We start from the raw sequence: 19017 nt of genomic DNA, 5'->3' as shown, positions 1-19017 counted from the left end.
TTGCTTATTTGGGCCTACTAACTGTGTCTGCCACTCCTTACAATTGTCCTCCGCTGAACCAAGCAATGCCACCTGGTTATTCCTGTTACCAATTTTGAACTGCATTTAGCCCACTTACTTATTTGGGCCTACTCACTGTGTCAGCCACTCCTTACAATTGTCCTCCACTGAACCAAGCAATGCCGCCTGGTTATTCCTGTTACCAATTTTGAACTGCATTTAGCCCACTTACTTATTTGGGCCTACTCACTGTGTCAGCCACTCCTTACAATTGTCCTCCGCTGAACCAAACAATGCTGCCTGGTTATTCTTGTTACCAATTTTGAACTGCATTTAGCCCACTTACTTATTTGGGCCTACTCACTGTGTCAGCCACTCCTTACAATTGTCCTCCGCTGAACCAAGCAATGCCACATGGTTATTCTTGTTACCAAATTTGAACTGCATTTAGCCTACTTACTTATTTGGGCCTACTCACTGTGTCAGCCACTCCTTACAATTGTCCTCTGCTGAACCAAGCAATGCCACCTGGTTATTCATATTACCAATTTTGAACTGCATTTAGCCCACTTACTTATTTGGGCCTACTCACTGTGTCAGCCACTCCTTACAATTGTCCTCCGCTGAACCAAACAATGCCGCCTGGTTATTCTTGTTACCAATTTTGAACTGCATTTAGCCCACTTACTTATTTGGGCCTACTCACTGTGTCAGCCACTCCTTACAATTGTCCTCCGCTGAACCAAGCAATGCCACATGGTTATTCTTGTTACCAATTTTGAACTGCATTTAGCCTACTTACTTATTTGGGCCTACTCACTGTGTCAGCCACTCCTTACAATTGTCCTCTGCTGAACCAAGCAATGCCACCTAGTTATTCATATTACCAATTTTGAACTGCATTTAGCCAACTTACTTATTTGGGCCTACTCACTGTGTCAGCCACTCTTTACAATTGTCCTCCACTGAACAAAGCAATGCCGCTTGGTTATTCCTGTTACCAATTTTGAACTGCATTTAGCCAATTACTTATTTGACCCTACTCACTGTGTCAGCCACTCCTTACAATTGTCCTCCACTGAACCAAGCAATGCCGCCTGGTTATTCCTGTTACCAATTTTGAACTGCATTTAGCCCACTTACTTATTTGGGCCTACTCACTGTGTCAGCCACTCCTTACAATTGTCCTCCGCTGAACCAAACAATGCCGCCTGGTTATTCTTGTTACCAATTTTGAACTGCATTTAGCCCACTTACTTATTTGGGCCTACTCACTGTGTCAGCCACTCCTTACAATTGTCCTCCGCTGAACCAAGCAATGCCACATGGTTTCTCTTGTTACCAATTTTGAACTGCATTTAGCCTACTTACTTATTTGGGCCTACTCACTGTGTCAGCCACTCCTTACAATTCTCCTCTGCTGAACCAAGCAATGCCACCTGGTTATTCATATTACCAATTTTGAACTGCATTTAGCCAACTTACTTATTTGGGCCTACTCACTGTGTCAGCCACTCTTTACAATTGGCCTCCACTGAACAAAGCAATGCCGCTTGGTTATTCCTGTTACCAATTTTGAACTGCATTTAGCCAATTACTTATTTGACCCTACTCACTGTGTCAGCCACTCCTTACAATTGTCCTCCGCTGAACAAAGCAAAGCCGCCAGTTTAATCCTGTTACCAATTTTGAACTGCTTTTAGCCTACTTGCTTATTTGGGCCTACTAACTATGTCAGCCACTCCTTACAATTGTCCTCCGCTGAACCAAGCAATGCCGCCTGGTTATTCCTGTTACCAATTTTGAACTGCATTTAGCCTACTTACTTATTTGGGCCTACTCACTGTGTCAGACTCTCATTACAGTTGTCCTCCGCTGAACAAAGCAATGCCGCCTGGCTAGTCCTGTTACCAATTTTGAACTGCATTTAGCCCACTTACTTATTTGGGCCTACTCACTGTGTCAGCCACTCCTTACAATTGTCCTCCGCTGAACAAAGCAAAGCCGCCAGTTTAGTCCTGTTACCAATTTTGAACTGCTTTTAGCCTACTTGCTTATTTGGGCCTACTAACTGTGTCTGCCACTCCTTACAATTGTCCTCCGCTGAACCAAGCAATGCCGCCTGGTTATTCCTGTTACCAATTTTGAACTGCATTTAGCCCACTTACTTATTTGGGCCTACTCACTGTGTCAGCCACTCCTTACAATTGTCCTCCACTGAACAAAGCAATGCCACCTGGTTAGTCCTGTTACCAATTTTGAACTGCATTTAGCCCACTTTATTATTTGGGCCTATATCTGTGTTTCCTCCCCATCCTGCCCATTGCCCAGCCACTGATAGATGAGTCTTCTGGTACATTTACCCAGACCACTACATTCCCCTTGCACTTTACACAGCCAAAATCTGACCCTGCTGAAAGTCAGGTTCCCCTTCCCGCATACTATACCACCTTACACGGGGACAAAGAGGAAGGTGCAGATGAAAGTGCAGGTTCCTTCATCAAGTGGGGGGGCATACTCGGCGACGTCACTGGCACAGGGCCCCTCATAGTACACAAAAGTGTCTCTGCCGGTGGGAGGCGCCACCTGCCGTCAAACACACCACCGTACTATGAGGGGTCCTGTGCCAGTGCCAATGCCAACGAGTGGGCCCCCACTGCTTGCTCAGGATCACAGCACTTGCAAAGTTGAAATACTTACCTCTCCCTGCTCCACCGCCGTGACGTATTCCGCGTTTCCTGGGCCCACGAAAATCTTGAGCCAGCCCTACCCCCCCCCCACAACTTTAGCCAAATGACCCCCAGTTTTCAATGCCTAACTATTATTATAAAGTAAATTAAGATTGACAAGCTTCAGTAATAAGAATTGATGTTTTTGGCATTAAAATGAGCACTGTAGGTGTTTTCCTGTCCTCCACTCACTGCCGACTTTGATTCCCCATTGACTTGCATTTGGTTTCGTGTTTCAGTTGGCCCCCGACTTTGCGCAGTAATCGGCCGATTTCACCCGACTCGATCCGAAAAAAGTAAACTTCGCTCAACTCTAGCTAATAGTATTCTTGGTGAACCCTTGGCATGACCAAAAAATTCTGGGCACCATCCTACCTTATTGTTTTGGTTTTATCGCCTTTGTCTTTTTGTTGATTGACAGCTCTGACATTGTGGTAGTCAATGGAGGGTGGAGACAGAAGGTGGACTGAACTGCTTGGCTATGTCAAGGATGCAACTTGATAAAAGAACACTATTATTTTTATTAATATTTAGAATTCTTAAACCCTAATAACACAGCCTGTTTTCTATGTTTTGGAAAACTGTATTAGGAGGACCATAACTTTTTAAAATGTTCCTCTATATAGCTCCATGAAGCCAAATTTTTATTGTCATAACTTGCGCCGAAGCTGAACGTCCCTGCATCTCTGTTGTCCCGGCGCCGGCAGCTCTCCTCTGCTGTACTGAGCAGTCACATGGTACCGCTCATTAAGGTAATGAATATGCATGCGTCTCCACTCCCATAGGCATGGCATGCATATTCATTACCTTAATGAGCTGTACCACGTGAACAGTCAGCACAGGAGAGGAGAACTGCCTGCGCTGAAACAACGGAGATTCAGGGACTTCAGCGACCGCGCGAGGAGGGTGAGTATGACGGAGGAGGATGAGGGAGCCCAGCCATGCATACAAGGATGGGGGAGCCCAGCCATGCATACAAGAACAGGGGAGGATGGGGGAACCCAGCCATGCATACAAGGATGGGGGAAGCCCAACCGTGCATACAAGGATGGGGAAGCATGGGGGCAGCATAGCCATGCCTACAAGGACAGTGGAGGACTGGGGTGAGCCCAGCCATGCATACAAGGACGGGGGAGGATGGGGGGGAAGCCCAGCGATACATACAAGGACAGGGGGAGCCCAGCAATGCATACAAGGATAGGAGAGGACAGGGGAAGGTCAGCCATGCATACAAGGACAGGGGAGGACGGGGGGAGCCCAGCCATCCATACAAGGACAGGGGAGGACGGTAGGAGCCCAGCCATGCATACAAGGACTGGACGGGGGAGCCACACAGAGCAGGACAGGGATGAGGGGACAAATGGATACCCAGCTTATACTCTAGTCAATAAACTTACCTAGTTTTCTGAGGCAAAATTAGGTGCCTTGGTTTATATTTGGGTCGGCTTATACTCGAGTGTATACGGTATATATATTTGCACAATAAAGTCTCCTTTATGAAATAATGGGTAATTTTTTCCATGTTTTTTAAATGAAATGTTTTTGAATACATTTTATCTCCTCCTCACTCGAGTATTTGAAGATGTGATCCTTCTGCAGCTCTTCTTCCACATTACAATAATTCTGTATTACAATGTACAGTATTCTGTAGTAAATCTTTGCATGTCATGTTTTCTGATGGGCTGTAGAAGATAGGTGAGCAGCTGTTCCATCTAGTGTGTCCAAATCAGGTAACACTTACAAGAGCACAAAAGACAACAATAATTCTCTCTCCCTATGTGTCCCTTGATTGCTTACCCTGCCTTGCCATGGAGGTTGGCTCCACTACATTAAACACAAATGGCACCCCTGCTTACCGTCCGCTGACCCTGATAGGTCCTATTAATTGCTGGTCTAATACAAAGAAATTCCATTTAAGGACATACAGGCCTACAGATTACAAACCAGATAACAGATGGAGTGGAACACCAGATTTTTAGGCGGCTGCATGCCCACAATTAGAAATAGCAGCATTTTGGATGCAGTGCATTATTACTGCATCCAAAACACTGAGTTCTACATTAGAAGCACAATGGATGGAATTATAGAAATCTCATGTCCACTGTGCTTCTATTTAACGCTGTGTAAACTCACCCGCGGTGCGGGTTTACGAGCAGCAGCATGTCAATTTCTGTAGCGGAGACGCCAGTCTCCATTGCCTATTTTCATCAATAGACTGTGTAGTGCAGCGGGCTTGGGTCAGTGTGACAGACAGGGACCACAAGAAAAGTTTACAGCAAATGTGTTTACTTGTCCAAAAAACTCACGCAGTATACAGCACACGGTATCCTTCCAGATCGCAGCTGGGAAACAAGACCGCTCATAAATGTCCTGTTGCTGAGGGCAACTGCACCACCGTATCCAGCTGCAGGGTGCCAGGAGTTTGAGCTGCTTGGCTTTGTGTTTCCTTACACAGATGGAGCATTTTGCAGAGCCCACTGCTCCACAGGTTGCAAATTCCAAACTGACACACCCCAAACCCCTCCTGCAGGTTTTTTTTCTCCTCTACCTTGACTCTGGCCATAAGCCACTTATAAGATCTGGCTTAGAGGAAACAGATCGACCCCACTACCTTTCTGCAGTTTCTTTAAAAAATAAAAGCCCATACTGGGTTTTCCTGAACAATTTCCTTGATCAAACAACTTGAACAGGTTCAAGCTTTATTTTTTTCTAACTTGTGACTCACAGGCATCCTGCTGTGACCAAAAAGCACTCCAGCGGATCTAATACACTTCTGAGGGCATCCTGGGGACACATAGCAACCCTTGCAAATCACATCAGTCACTGCCTCACAACTATCATTATATGCAGTAAATCTAAAATCTAAATGCAAGTGCAGTAATTAGAACGCAGCGTTTTGGAAGCAGGTAAAATACTAAAGCAGCTAAAGCAGTCCAAAACACTACTATTCCTGATCGTGGGAAATAATCCAGCAGGATTCAGAACAGACAAGGCTGCAGGATGATCTATTCAATCAGTTACAGTCACCTATAGCACCTGCTATATATAGTCAGGAAGAGAAAACAAAACACTATGCAAAACACCTTGATTAGAAAAATTCAGCCTTGCTGAACCTGACAACTGAGGATTGCAGCCACCGCCTGTGAGTTTTTTTTAATTATTTATTTACAGCGTAGGAGTCTGCTGATGATTATTCCTGTCAGCCGCTTCTGCTCTTACTATTATTAGCGGCAGCAGGCGTCAGCTGATGGGAGCAGTAGTCCCATCAGCCGACACCAATGACCCGGAGGTAAATTTTATACCTCCGATCATAGCTGTCGGCTCACGCTGTCATTTGACAACATGGGAACCGCAGCTGTCTGACCTCTGCACTGTGAGAAAAATATCTCACGGTGCAAAGGCGAGAGTTTACTGCAGTTCACCGTGAGAATTTCACTGCAGTGAATTTAAACTGCAGTGAATTCACCTCTGCACCGTGAAACATTTTTCTCACGGTGCTGAGGTCACCGCAGTTCATTTGCCGGCTGGGAACACAGCTTCAGTGACTGGCAGTAACCTTGATGACTTCAACACTAGTCACTGACGTTGCACTTGCAGAAGCTCATTCACCAGTAGTTCTCAGCCTGGACGGTCGCATCTTGGAATTGTCCAGGTTGAAAACTATATATTCCCAAGACTTGGATTATGACGTGGGACAGAATCATGGACAAGTGAGGGATATTGTGTTTTTGTATTTTTGTTTTATTACAGAAGACAAGGGCTTCGGTGGAACAGGCATTAGGTGAATATAACTAAGTTTATCATTTTTAAATTAAAAAAAGTAAAAGTGTGTTTTGTTTTATTTCAAATAAAAGACTTTATTATGGCTTTGTCTTTATTTGCCTTACAACTATAGGATTAGTAATGGATAGGTGTCTTATAGATGCATCTTCATTATTAAGCCGTGGGCTTGATGTCATCTGACAATACAAAGGTGACATCAACCCAACAAATATGAACCCCACTTGCCACCGCTAAAGGGCTAGTGGGAAGAGGCGGGCAAAGCGACAGAATTGGCGCATCTAATAGATGCGCCTTTTCTGGGCAGCTGCGGGCTGCTATTTTTATGCTTGGGGGGCCAATATACATGGCCCCTTGCCAGCCTGAGAATAACGGCCCCCAGCTGTTTGCTTTAGCAAGGCTGGTTATCAAAATGGGGGTAATTAGGAAAACACGGCACTTCTGGAATTCTGGTGGTGCACAAGTAGGATAACCAAATCCGTCAGGTGTGATGTAGAAATACTTGGCACTTGTATAGGTGTGTTCAAGAACTTATTTGTAGCAGTGCGCTGTGTGAAAGTCTACAGTGCCCACAGCACTTCCTGTCTTAGCAGTGGACACTGCAGACTCTCACACAGCGCGCTGCCACACAAATCTCATCTATCCAGATGACTGATGAAGGTCAGGAATTTCTTCACTCAATAAATAAGTTTTTGTACACACCTATACGAGTGGCAAGTATTTCTACATCAAAATGGGTGAACCCCACGCTGTTTTTTTAAACTATTTATTTAAATAATTAAAAAATACGCCATGGGCACCCCTCTATTCCTGAATAACAACCTTGCTAACACTGACAGCTTTTAGTTTTGCCTGGCTGGTTATCAAAATACAGGGAAACCCACACCGTTTTTTTATTATTTATTTAGAGTGCAGGTGCCGACTGATGAATACACCCATCAGTTGCTCCCGCTCTCACTGTTATTAGCGGCAGCAGACATCGGCTGATGAGAGCAGTAGTCTCATCAGCTGACACCAGTGACCAGAGGTAAACTTTATATCTCCGATCACAGCTGGATGCTCAGGCTGTCATTTGACAGCATGGGAGCAAAGGCTGTCTGACTGGCGATAATGATTTTACCGCCGATCAGAAGCGGTGTTTGCCACGCTGTCATGCATACCGTTTGGGAAAATTGCTATGGACTTGGTCGGTCCCCTGGTTAAATCTGCTCATGGGCATACATATTGGTCATCCTTAACTATGCCATATGCTATCCTGAGGCAATTCCCCTGAGAAACTCCTCCATGAACAGTATAGCCCATGAGTTGATCCATGTGTTTTCCCAGACAGGTTTACCAAAGGAGATCCTGACTGACCAGGGGACACCTTTTATGAGTATGGTGATGAGGGAGTTATGCTAGGGCCTCCAAATCTCCCAGTTGAGGACTTCAGTGTACCATCCTCAGACAGATGGCCTTGTCGAAAGTTTTAATAAAACACTGAACAGCATGCCTAGGAAGGCCATGGAAAAAGACAGTAGAGACTGGGACTGTCTCTTACCATATCTGTTGTTCTCCATCTGTGAAGTTCCACAGGCCTCTATGGGGTTCTCGGCATTTGAACTTTTGTATGACTGACATCCGTGAGGTCTCCTAGATATAGACAAGGAAACCTGGGAAGCCGAAGTCATGCCCCACAGAAGCGTCATTAAGCACATGGCACTGATGCAGCAGAGGATTGCGAAGGTGATGACCATTGTAAAAGGACATCTCCTCCAGGCAGAAGAAGCTCAGGTCAGGGTCTACAACTGTTCAGCCAATGAGGCAGTTCAATCCGGGAGATCGAGTACTTGTGCTAATTTCCACGGTGGAGAGCAAGTTCTTGGCCAAATGGCAAGTGCCGTATGAGGTGGTGGAGAAGATTGGTGATGTAAACTATAAGATTCATCAACCCGGAAGACAGAAACCATATTAGATCTACCATGTCAACCTCATCAAGCCATGGCAAGACAGAGAGCTGGTAGAAACAGCATGCCAGAAGGCGAGGTTGGAAGTGTCACCGTAGCGGAGATGCTGTCGCTGGACTGCAGGGTGCCCCGGCAACCTTCCCGAGAGCTATGGATCGAATTCTTGCACCCCATAACCAATACATGGCGGCATACCTGGACGATATTGTTATCTTCAGCCCAGACTGGGAGAGTCATCTGGAAAAGGTCCAGGCAGTGTTTGATGCTCTAAGGAAGGCAGGGTTTTCAATAAACCCGAAGAATTGTGCTATGGGGAAAGAAGAGGCCAAATACCTGGGATAAGTAGTGGGTAGTGGCGAGATCAAACCTCACATCCGTAAAGTGGAGGCAATCCAAACATGGCCGAGACCACTGTCAAAAACACAAGTGAGAGCCTTCCTGGGGGTCGTTGGATACTACAGGAGGTTCAAACCAAGAAGAGACCTGCCCACAGGTCCACCTAGAAGCACAGTCTGTCTCTATGATGAGGAACATGTTTGTGCTTCAGGGTGGCCTGTGAGCAGGTCTTTCCTTTTTTTCTCTGGCTTAGAGCAGGAAGATAAGAATCTGCCTACAGTCCTGCCCCAGAGCACGGGTATCTCATTAGCTGCAAACTTCCAACACTGATTACACAAGAACCACAGGACATATTTTTCCACCCCAGGTATCATTTTAATCAGTTTAACACTGCCAACTTTACAGTGTCTATAGGTTACTTAGCAAAATCCTGCTGACCTGTTCGCTTTAAAAAGAGATTTAATTGTTGGTTGAAGGTCAATACCTATTTGGTTTATTTCAAGTGAAAATACCTGATTGACCTCAGCTAGACATTAGTGATGAGCGAGTGTACTCGTTGCTCGGGTGATCTCCGAGTATTTCTAAGTGCTCGGACATTTAGTTTTCGTTGCCTCAGCTGCATGATTTATGGCTGATAGACAGCTTGAATACACATGGGGATTCCCTAGCAACCAGGCAACCGCGTACTTTCACAGAAACCAGAAATATACCGTATATACACGAGTATAAGCCGAGATTTTCAGCCCAAATTTTTGGGCTGAAAGTGCCCCTCTCGGCTTATACTCGAGTCACGGTCAGCGGCAGGGTCGGCGGGTGAGGGGGAGAGGGCGCTGAGGCATACCTACCTGCTTTCGGGGCTCCTGGCGCTGTCCCTGCAGTCCCACGGTCTCCGGGTGCCACAGCTCTTCCCCTGTTCAGCGGTCACGTGGGACCGCTCATTAGAGAAATGAATATGGACTCCACTCCCATAGGGGTGGAGCCGCATATTCATTTCTCTAATGAGCGGTAACGGTGACCGCTGATAGAGGAAGAGGCTGCGGCACCGAAGACCAGCTGTCCGGGGGAAGGAGCGGGACGCCGGGAGCAGGTAAGTATTACATATTCACCTGTCCGCGTTCCACACGCCGGGCACCGCTCCATCTTCCCGGCGTCTCTCCGCACTGACTGTGCAGGTCAGAGGGCGCAATGACGCATATAGTGTGCGCGCCGCCCTCTGCCTGATCAGTCAGTGCAGAGAGACGCCGAGACGGGACGCTGAGGAGCTGCAAGCAAGAGAGGTGAGTATGTAATTTTTTTTTATTGCAGCAGCAGCAGCAATGGCACAGCTTTCTATGGTACATCTATGGGGCAATAATGAACGGTGCAGAGCACTATATGGCACAGCTATGGGGCAATAATGAACGGTGCATAGTTCTATATGGCACAGCTATGGGGCAATAATGAATGGTGCAGAGCACTATATGGCACAGCTATGGGGCAATAATGAACGGTGCAGAGCACTATATGGCACAGCTATGGGGCAATAATGAACGGTGCAGAGCACTATATGGCACAGCTCTGGGGCAATAATGAACGGTGCAGAGCACTATATGGCACAGCTATGGGGCAATAATGAACGGTGCAGAGCACTATATGGCACAGCTTTCTATGGTACAGCTATGGGGCAATAATGAATGGTGCAGAGCACTATATGGCACAGCTTTCTATGGTACAGCTATGGGGCAATAATGAACGGTGCAGAGCACTATATAGCACAGCTATGGGGCAATAATGAACGGTGCAGAGCACTATATGGCACAGCTATGGGGCCATAATGAACGGTATGGAGCATCTATTTTTATTTTTGAAATTCACCGGTAGCTGCTGCATTTTCCACCCTAGGCTTATACTCGAGTCAATAAGTTTTCCCAGTTTCTGTTGTTTGGCTGAAAGATACAGGGTGCACGGTATACCTAGTAAACAAACTATCTGTACCCTACCTTGCCGCAGAGGTTGGCACCCTAAGTCCTGCGCAGTGGCGCCCCCGCTCAACGTGGGCTCTCCCTAAATCGCCTTGATGGGCCTTGTCGTGTAGGAAAAGACAGGATATCAAACAGCAGACCCTTCAATTCAGACTAACAAACATAAAAATTGTCATCAAAGTTAGACATGTGCTCAAATGTATTGCACATCAGAAGTAAAGACGTGCTCAGATATATTGCACATAGCCCTGTGCAAATATGTGTGTTAAATAGTAATGCACCCCTAATGTTATTGCGCTTAATTCCAAACAATGGTACACTAATGAACTCTGCGCTGCACCTAAATTCCCCCTACCTACCAGCGGAGGTTGGCACCCTATTATCCTGCGCAGTTGGCGCCCCCGCTCAGCATCGTCTGCCCCTAGTATTTCCTGCCAACAGATGTCAGGGGAAGATATTAATATATGATGATTGTTATATAATGGTAGGAATGGATACCAATGTACTAGAAATGGACATCAACATTGCATTGCACACATTATATCAAATGACAATTTTCTCTCAAACAGTATACCTTAGTTAACATAGTTGTCATGCATATTTATCTCAACATTATCATCAAGCATGCTTATCTCGATGCGTTTCCCCAAAGTTCATCAGGAGACATGCTTCACAATAGATCATACAAAACTTATCTGAACTCTAAGCTAATCGGGTAAGGATCCCTCTAGATTCGAGGAGTGTGCCCTAGGTAGCGGTGGGGAGTGATGCCCGTCCTTAACCGCCGGTGTCAAAGAAGGCAATAGGTAGAGTGCAGCCTCACAGATGATAATGCGGAACACAACAATATCTCATACTTAGAGCCGGTAACGACAGCCAATGTCAGTACATTACTTCTGGATCTCAACCCAATTAGCTTCATAAGGCCGACACACAATAAATCAGACATAATATAATACAATGAACAATACTGAACAGACCCCATTAGGGGCAATAGGTCAAAGGATTTACAACCATAAGGGGCTAATTAGGGTAACGGGCAAACAGATAATTTTATACAAAGCAACCAAATTGCAACATTTGATGATCAGTCACATGAAGTCAGAAGTGTCATCCAGAAGTATTGGGGTATTCTCAAAATGGATCCGGATTTACGTGATATAATTTCTGAAGCTCCACTAATCACCTATAGAAGGGGGAGATCAATCCAGGACCAATTGGTGCATAGTGCACTAGGGGCAGACGACGGTGAGAGGGGGCACCAACTGTGCAGGATAAAAGGGTGCCAACCTCCGTTGGTAGGTAGGGAGAATTTAGGTGCAGCGCAGAGTTCATTAGTGTACCATTGTTTGGGATTAAGTGCAATAACATTAGGGGTGCATTATTATTTAACACACGTGTTTGCACAGGGCTATGTGCAATATATCTGAGCACATCTTTACCTCTGATGTGCAATACATTTGAGCACATGTCTAACTTTGATGACAATTTTTATGTTTGTTAGTCTGAATTGAATGGTCTGCTGTTTGATTTGCTGTCTTTTCCTACACGACAGGGCCCATCAAGGCGATTTAGGGAGAGCCTACGTTGAGCGGGGGTGCCACTGCGCAGGACTTAGGGTGCCAGCCTCTGCGGCAAGGTAGGGTACAGATACTTTGTTTACTAGGGATACTGTGCACCCTGTATCTTTCAGCCAAACAACAGGCAAGGTCGTATGTGTCTATGCGGTTATTGTTTTATTGAATAAGCCATTAAATGTTAAGTTTTATTGGGGCAACCAGGCAACCCCCACATGTACTCAGGCTGGCTAGCAGCCGTAAATCATGCAGCTGGGTCAACAAAAACGAAATCTCCGAGCAGTTACAAATACCCGGAGACCACCCGAGCATGCTCTGGAAAACACGAGCTACCAGTACACTCGCTCATCACTACTAGACATGATTGAATTCATTGGTACCAATAGAAAACCAGCAATAATATTGTATTTATCAAAAGCACGCTTACAAGAGTACCAGGTAAATGACTAATGACTTACAAAAAATACCCACTAAAATAAAACTTTTAATATTCTTTATAAAATGTATATAGTTATATTTGAAACACCCTCCATACTAGAGGAAATAAAATAAAGCAGTACTGGCCAGATACAACTGAAATGTATGTTCTCCTTTATGGAGAATTCTAGCCATATCACTAGAATATTGGAGAACTATGCAGAAAAAAATGCTGATGGGGGCAAAACTTTCCAATCTGTAGGCCTTGTTAAAACAATCATGATATATTTACCTTTTTCAGACTTTGATGAAAGGCAAAGCTTATAAGCAAAATGAATGTAAATGCTATAACCAGGTACACTTTGAATATTAATGGGCGAGCCATGAGACCTGAGGATAAAAAAAAACATCTGCAATCAATTTCTGGTTGAAAAATAACATACAGAATAAATATGTCTATAATATAATATGTCTAAAATAGCTTAGATGTTTATGGCTTTGTCTCCTAAGTACAAAAACTTAGGAGACAGAACTGAAACAATTTAAGCTCATTTAGGACAGAAATTGATACTCTAATTTCAAGCCACTTTCACCCTATACATCTGAACATGCTGAAGTTTTGCAAAAACTTGTCAAGTCTAAGAAAGCCTAGGCAAGACATTTTTATAAGAAGAGATTAAATGTATTTAAAAAATCTTCATTCTTCTCTTTTTTAGAAATAATTTACAAGATGCGAACAAACAGTTTAAGAGGGGCTTCTTGCCTTACATCAAACTTAATATAGGATACTGGTATTCACATTTGGCAATTTTTTTAGGAACTGGCTGGGTCTTTGTTCTTTAATGAAAGGTCTTTAGAAAATTATTTAATCTGGTTTGGATAGAAAAAGATCCATATATCTATGAGAACTGATGTTTAAAATGACATCACGTGCGGGCTGGAGCTGGTCCCTGCACACCAGGTAATCCTCTTACAATGCACACTGACAGTGGGCTCTGTTGCCAGCTCGTTACTTTTGATCAGAGATGGCGAGAGAGCGAACTGTCATTGTGCACATTGCACAGTGTCAATAATCTGCTGAGCATATGTAGCGCCCCCACTGCCGCAGGGCCGAGGGGTACCCGGTACCGGGCCTCTGAGTCTCTGCTTCTGGGGTTGTCACGGCGGCTAGGCCCCGGCCCGTGACCCTGCCGTGGGGCGCACAGTGAATGATAGGTGTGGATGTTGGTGGTGCAGTTGTGGGGTGCAGGTCGCGGTAAATAACGAGGACACCAGGTTGCAGTCTCTTTACCTCTTTACTGGAGATCTCTGAGTCCTCAGTCCAGAATACGGTTCACCAGGCTGCGCAAGTCCGGCCGGTCCAATGGCACCTCCAGAGTTCACTTCACAGGTGGAAATCGGTGCCTTCCTTCTTAGCGCTATGTGTTGTAGTCCTTCCCTGCTATGCTTACGGAAAGTACCCCACAACCGTTGTGTCTGTTTCTCGTGTTCCCTCACAACTCGATTAACTGATCTTCTGCTAATCTTCCGTCCCTTCCTGATGTTACAGTTAGAACGGCACCCGTTTGTCGGGTAGGCCTGGAGTTCTTCCGGGACCCTAGAGACGCCCCTCTCCCGCAATTGCCTCCCAAGACTTCATAGGTGATTTAGGTGAGACAGCCCGCCTGAGACTGACTGTCCTGCCGCTGTTTAGAGTATTGCTTGAAGCTGTCTAATGAAATACTCCCTCGGCGTTCCGGCCGCCGGTAGTGCGCCTCAGTAGGATGTTGCTCCGGTCTTACAGCACGACCCCTACTGGTATTCTCCTATTGCTTGATCTCGTTTCTCACTCAGCACAATCTATCTCGCTTCTAGTCCTTTCCTGGGTCCCGCCGCTTCCCGGAGCTGGCGCGGACCCGTTACGTTCTTTCCAATGCCAAGCCTCTGTCAGGATCCCACCCCTGGCAGAGACCCTACTGTATCTTCCCCTACAACACCCTCTGCCACAAGGTGTTGCCTGGTTCCAACCCAGTCAGCTTTCTGATCTAACTTCCTGCCTGACCCCCAGTTTACCCACTATGGTGGGGAGTGGCCTAATGAATAGAACCCTTAGCTCCCCCCGGAGGCCCAGCTGTGAAATCTATTGGTGTCTGTGATACCTGATCAGATGAACTCCTTCAGTGCCATCGGACGCACCATGGCTCCCCATAGTGGCGGAGCCACAGTACTGCAACGACCAGGACTCTGGGGCGCTGCACTCCCCCCTGGTTAAACACAGTACTCCGGGACTGGGAAGAAAACAACAATACAGGTTAGCAAAAAGACATACAATTTTTGTTGAGTGCAAATAATAATAAGTATACTTGAACAGAGCTTCCCTTTATGGGAGGTGAGGACACTTGAACGTTACAAACATGGTTAACATTATAAATTACAGGCTATAAATAACTCCTGTTACCCAACCGGGTATTCTACTAAGTACAAAATTGTTGAACAATAATTTAACATTGCCTTTAAGGATTCACACTCTAAATCCACTAAAGACCTTCCTATAATCACATTATAAGGTATTTTAACTTTCCCATTCGCCTTCTTTAAATCTGCAGGACCGCCTGTCCTATCGGCACCAGACCTACTGCCTCTCCTTTCTGTTACAGGACCGCCCCGTTCAGCCAGGGCCTACTGCCTTTTCAACTACTATACACAGTATAGAACATAACATTACTTTCAGTTTAAGAGCACTAAGTCATCTCTACATGACTCCTATGAGGACTCAGGGTTTACCTTCTATCCTAACTATCTATCAACATTATCTAAACATCTTCTATCGAACATTAAGCCTTCTCATTATCTTTCTTCCTTTCTTGCATGCTGGACACCACATCTATCTCTACGGGCCCACTGCATCCTTCTTCTATCTTTCACCCTTTAATTCTCAGAGCACATCATCAGTATTTCTTCACATTTAACTAATTAAACACATATAACTTTCTCGTACAAACATTATCATCACTTTTCTCTCATCATCATTATTGCTACTTGTCTTAAGCAATATTACTATCGAAACGCGACAAATGAACATCCCCTTTAAGAGGGGACCAAGTCTCTGTGAGGTAGCGCGTCTTCTCAAGCTACCGGTCCATACTCAGCAAAGGTTCCAGTGCGGTATCTTCGCAAAGAGTCTTTCTTTAAGTAAAACCAGTAGGGAGCGCCTTTAATAAGGTGCAAACTATTTACAAGAAGTTCGGATCATGCACTGTTCATGATTTCAGCAGTTCTAAAACTTGTGCAAAAACTTTGGAAAGACAAACAAAACAAAACACTAGGGATCCCGGGTCAACAAAAGGATCCCTTTAAAAGTTTACCCTGGACGGGTTTAGCAGAACACAGGAAAACAGTAACTATTTACAGATTCATGGTATCGAGGTTTATTCTTCTAAGTCTGGGGGCGGTCTTTGTCCCCAGCCAACGTGGCACCCGTACTGGTAGTTGGTCTCTCAGATGCCATCAGATCAGCTGGTGCCTGGATTTGAAGGCTAATCCTGCTTGCGAGTTCGGTAGCCGCTACAAGACGTACCGTGGTGATGGGAACGAGGTCCGGCAAATCGGGATCAGTCATGATCGGGACAACAGGGGGCGCTCTCTCAGGCTCACACCGTCGAACGTTCCGGGCACACCATCCTTGTGCACTCCGATGGCGGGTGTAAGTCACCTGATCCCCTCTTTGTAACGGGTCACCATTTCGACTGCAGCAGGGGGTCTTCACATTATAGCTAGTGACAAAGACATCAGTTGGTAGCCCCGGTTCCTGTATGGAGCCCCATCCCCTCTTCGGGTGGTAGGCCAGTACAGTTCCCCACTTTACCACGTCTTTCCTGCCGGGAGCAGACTTCTTACGTTGCGTGTCAGGTGGTTCGGTCTCGTCCCGATCTTTCCAGTGTTGGATCAGACATTGCTTATACTGCTCCCAGGTAAGTACCGCAAGGGTGAGGCCATCCTCCCGGGTCCCATCCGGCCCTGTCCAGGGGGTGTCCCACCGAAGGATCACCCCGTCTAGGCCCACACCTATGGGTTCTCCCATCTTGGTTGGTAGCGGAGGCACTAGCTTCCCCATCGCGTTGGAGGTGAGGATAACCCGCTCCACCAAGAAGGAACGATCATTGCCGGGGTGGGGAGCGGTCACGGGAGTGGGATCGATCAGGGGAGCCGGATCGGTCGGGAGAGCAGAATCGGCCAGGGGAGTAGGGATGTCGTCCATACCTGCGCCTGATGTGATTCCACCGATGTCGCTCCGGTCCGTTGACAAGGACACTGGAATCGGCTGCAGCCCGGACCGCGGCTCCTCCGGAGTCATCTCTTGACGTAACTCCGCCCTCCATGATTCCGTGACTAGGATAGGCAGGCTCGGCTCCTCCACTGGTGTCTCCAAGGAGTCCAGGTCCCTCACCGGTGGTGGACGCGAGTCCTCTTCTGATGGGTGAGGACAAACCGGGATCACCTCGCCGTTGTTCGGGCACCTGCTGTTCATCGTCGCTGTCCGGCATTCGGCGGCAATGCATGCATCTGACTCTGCCATTTCTCCAAGGTCGAGCTCCTCCTTCACCTCGTTCCCGCCATCGCAAGTCAGGGGGCGGTTCTCTGCTTTGAGGCAGGTCATCGATTTGCAACAAGAGGCGCAGGGGGCGATCACCGCTTCTGGCGCCACTTTGGTAGTCCCCTCCCATGGCACGCCCTCCTGCTTCTCTGGCGTAGCAATGGCGGCGGTTTTTGGCGGGAACTTTTGGCGGTAAATGGCGCAGCACAGTCTTTGCAATAAAGTACAGTCCAAGCACAACAAATTACAGTTCCAAGGCACACATGACCTGATTCTTCAGGCTTAAGTAGATCCTGTTCGTGACGCCAAGTTGTAGCGCCCCCACTGCTGCAGGGCCGAGGGGTACCCGGTACCGGGCCTCTGAGTCTCTGCTTCTGGGGTTGTCACGGCGGCTAGGCGTGGATGGTGTGGATGTTGGTGGTGCAGTTGTGGGGTGCAGGTCGCGGTAAATAACGAGGACACCAGGTTGCAGTCTCTTTACCTCTTTACTGGAGATCTCTGAGTCCTCAGTCCAGAATACGGTTCACCAGGCTGCGCAAGTCCGGCCGGTCCAATGGCACCTCCAGAGTTCACTTCACAGGTGGAAATCGGTGCCTTCCTTCTTAGCGCTATGTGTTGTAGTCCTTCCCTGCTATGCTTACGGAAAGTACCCCACAACCGTTGTGTCTGTTTCTCGTGTTCCCTCACAACTCGATTAACTGATCTTCTGCTAATCTTCCGTCCCTTCCTGATGTTACAGTTAGAACGGCACCCGTTTGTCGGGTAGGCCTGGAGTTCTTCCGGGACCCTAGAGACGCCCCTCTCCCGCAATTGCCTCCCAAGACTTCATAGGTGATTTAGGTGAGACAGCCCGCCTGAGACTGACTGTCCTGCCGCTGTTTAGAGTATTGCTTGAAGCTGTCTAATGAAATACTCCCTCGGTAGTGCGCCTCAGTAGGATGTTGCTCCGGTCTTACAGCACGACCCCTACTGGTATTCTCCTATTGCTTGATCTCGTTTCTCACTCAGCACAATCTATCTCGCTTCTAGTCCTTTCTTGGGTCCCGCCGCTTCCCGGAGCTGGTGCGGACCCGTTACGTTCTTTCCAATGCCAAGCCTCTGTCAGGATCCCACCCCTGGCAGAGACCCTACTGTATCTTCCCCTACAACACCCTCTGCCACAAGGTGTTGCCTGGTTCCAACCCAGTCAGCTTTCTGATCTAACTTCCTGCCTGACCCCCAGTTTACCCACTATGGTGGGGAGTGGCCTAATGAATAGAACCCTTAGCTCCCCCCGGAGGCCCAGCTGTGAAATCTATTGGTGTCTGTGATACCTGATCAGATGAACTCCTTCAGTGCCATCGGACGCACCATGGCTCCCCATAGTGGCGGAGCCACAGTACTGCAACGACCAGGACTCTGGGGCGCTGCACATACATCAATATTGACAACCAACTCATGCTCAGTAGAGCAGTTACTAGAAAAAAAAACCTGAAACGGAGTTCACTGATGATGCTTCATTTCAGCGTGTGAGCAGAGGCTGTGGCAGAGACTGAAACCTCTGCCCGTTGATGACGGCCCATTTGAGTATCCCAGCATGTAGTGGGATTTTCAAATGAAGCGTCAGCAAAAAGGAAATAGTAAAACAAAAAAAAATAAAGCAATTAGATAGAGAGGGTAGGGAGTTTTTAATTAAAGTATATTATAAAATAGATAAGA

At 46.7% G+C, this 19017-nt stretch overlaps 1 protein-coding gene across 2 annotated transcripts in view; it reads right to left on the bottom strand.

The window, feature by feature from the left end:
* Nucleotides 1–19017, bottom strand: part of LOC143764709 (NXPE family member 4-like) — a 417919-nt gene that overhangs the window by 271424 nt on the left and 127478 nt on the right. Inside the window, exon 2 of one of the 2 annotated variants that reach the window (XM_077250562.1) lies at nt 13039–13136. The exons of the other annotated variant lie outside the window; for it this stretch is intronic. Coding sequence (XP_077106677.1) covers nt 13039–13131 — 93 coding nt within the window. The 5' untranslated portion in view covers nt 13132–13136. The remainder of the gene's footprint in view (nt 1–13038; nt 13137–19017) is intronic. 2 annotated transcript variants of the gene reach the window in all.

This window comes from Ranitomeya variabilis, chromosome 4 (assembly GCF_051348905.1).
Source record: "Ranitomeya variabilis isolate aRanVar5 chromosome 4, aRanVar5.hap1, whole genome shotgun sequence".
Lineage (NCBI taxonomy): Eukaryota > Metazoa > Chordata > Amphibia > Anura > Dendrobatidae > Ranitomeya > Ranitomeya variabilis.
The sequence above is the reverse complement of the archived record's forward strand: the minus strand, read 5'-3'. Positions and strand labels throughout refer to the sequence as shown.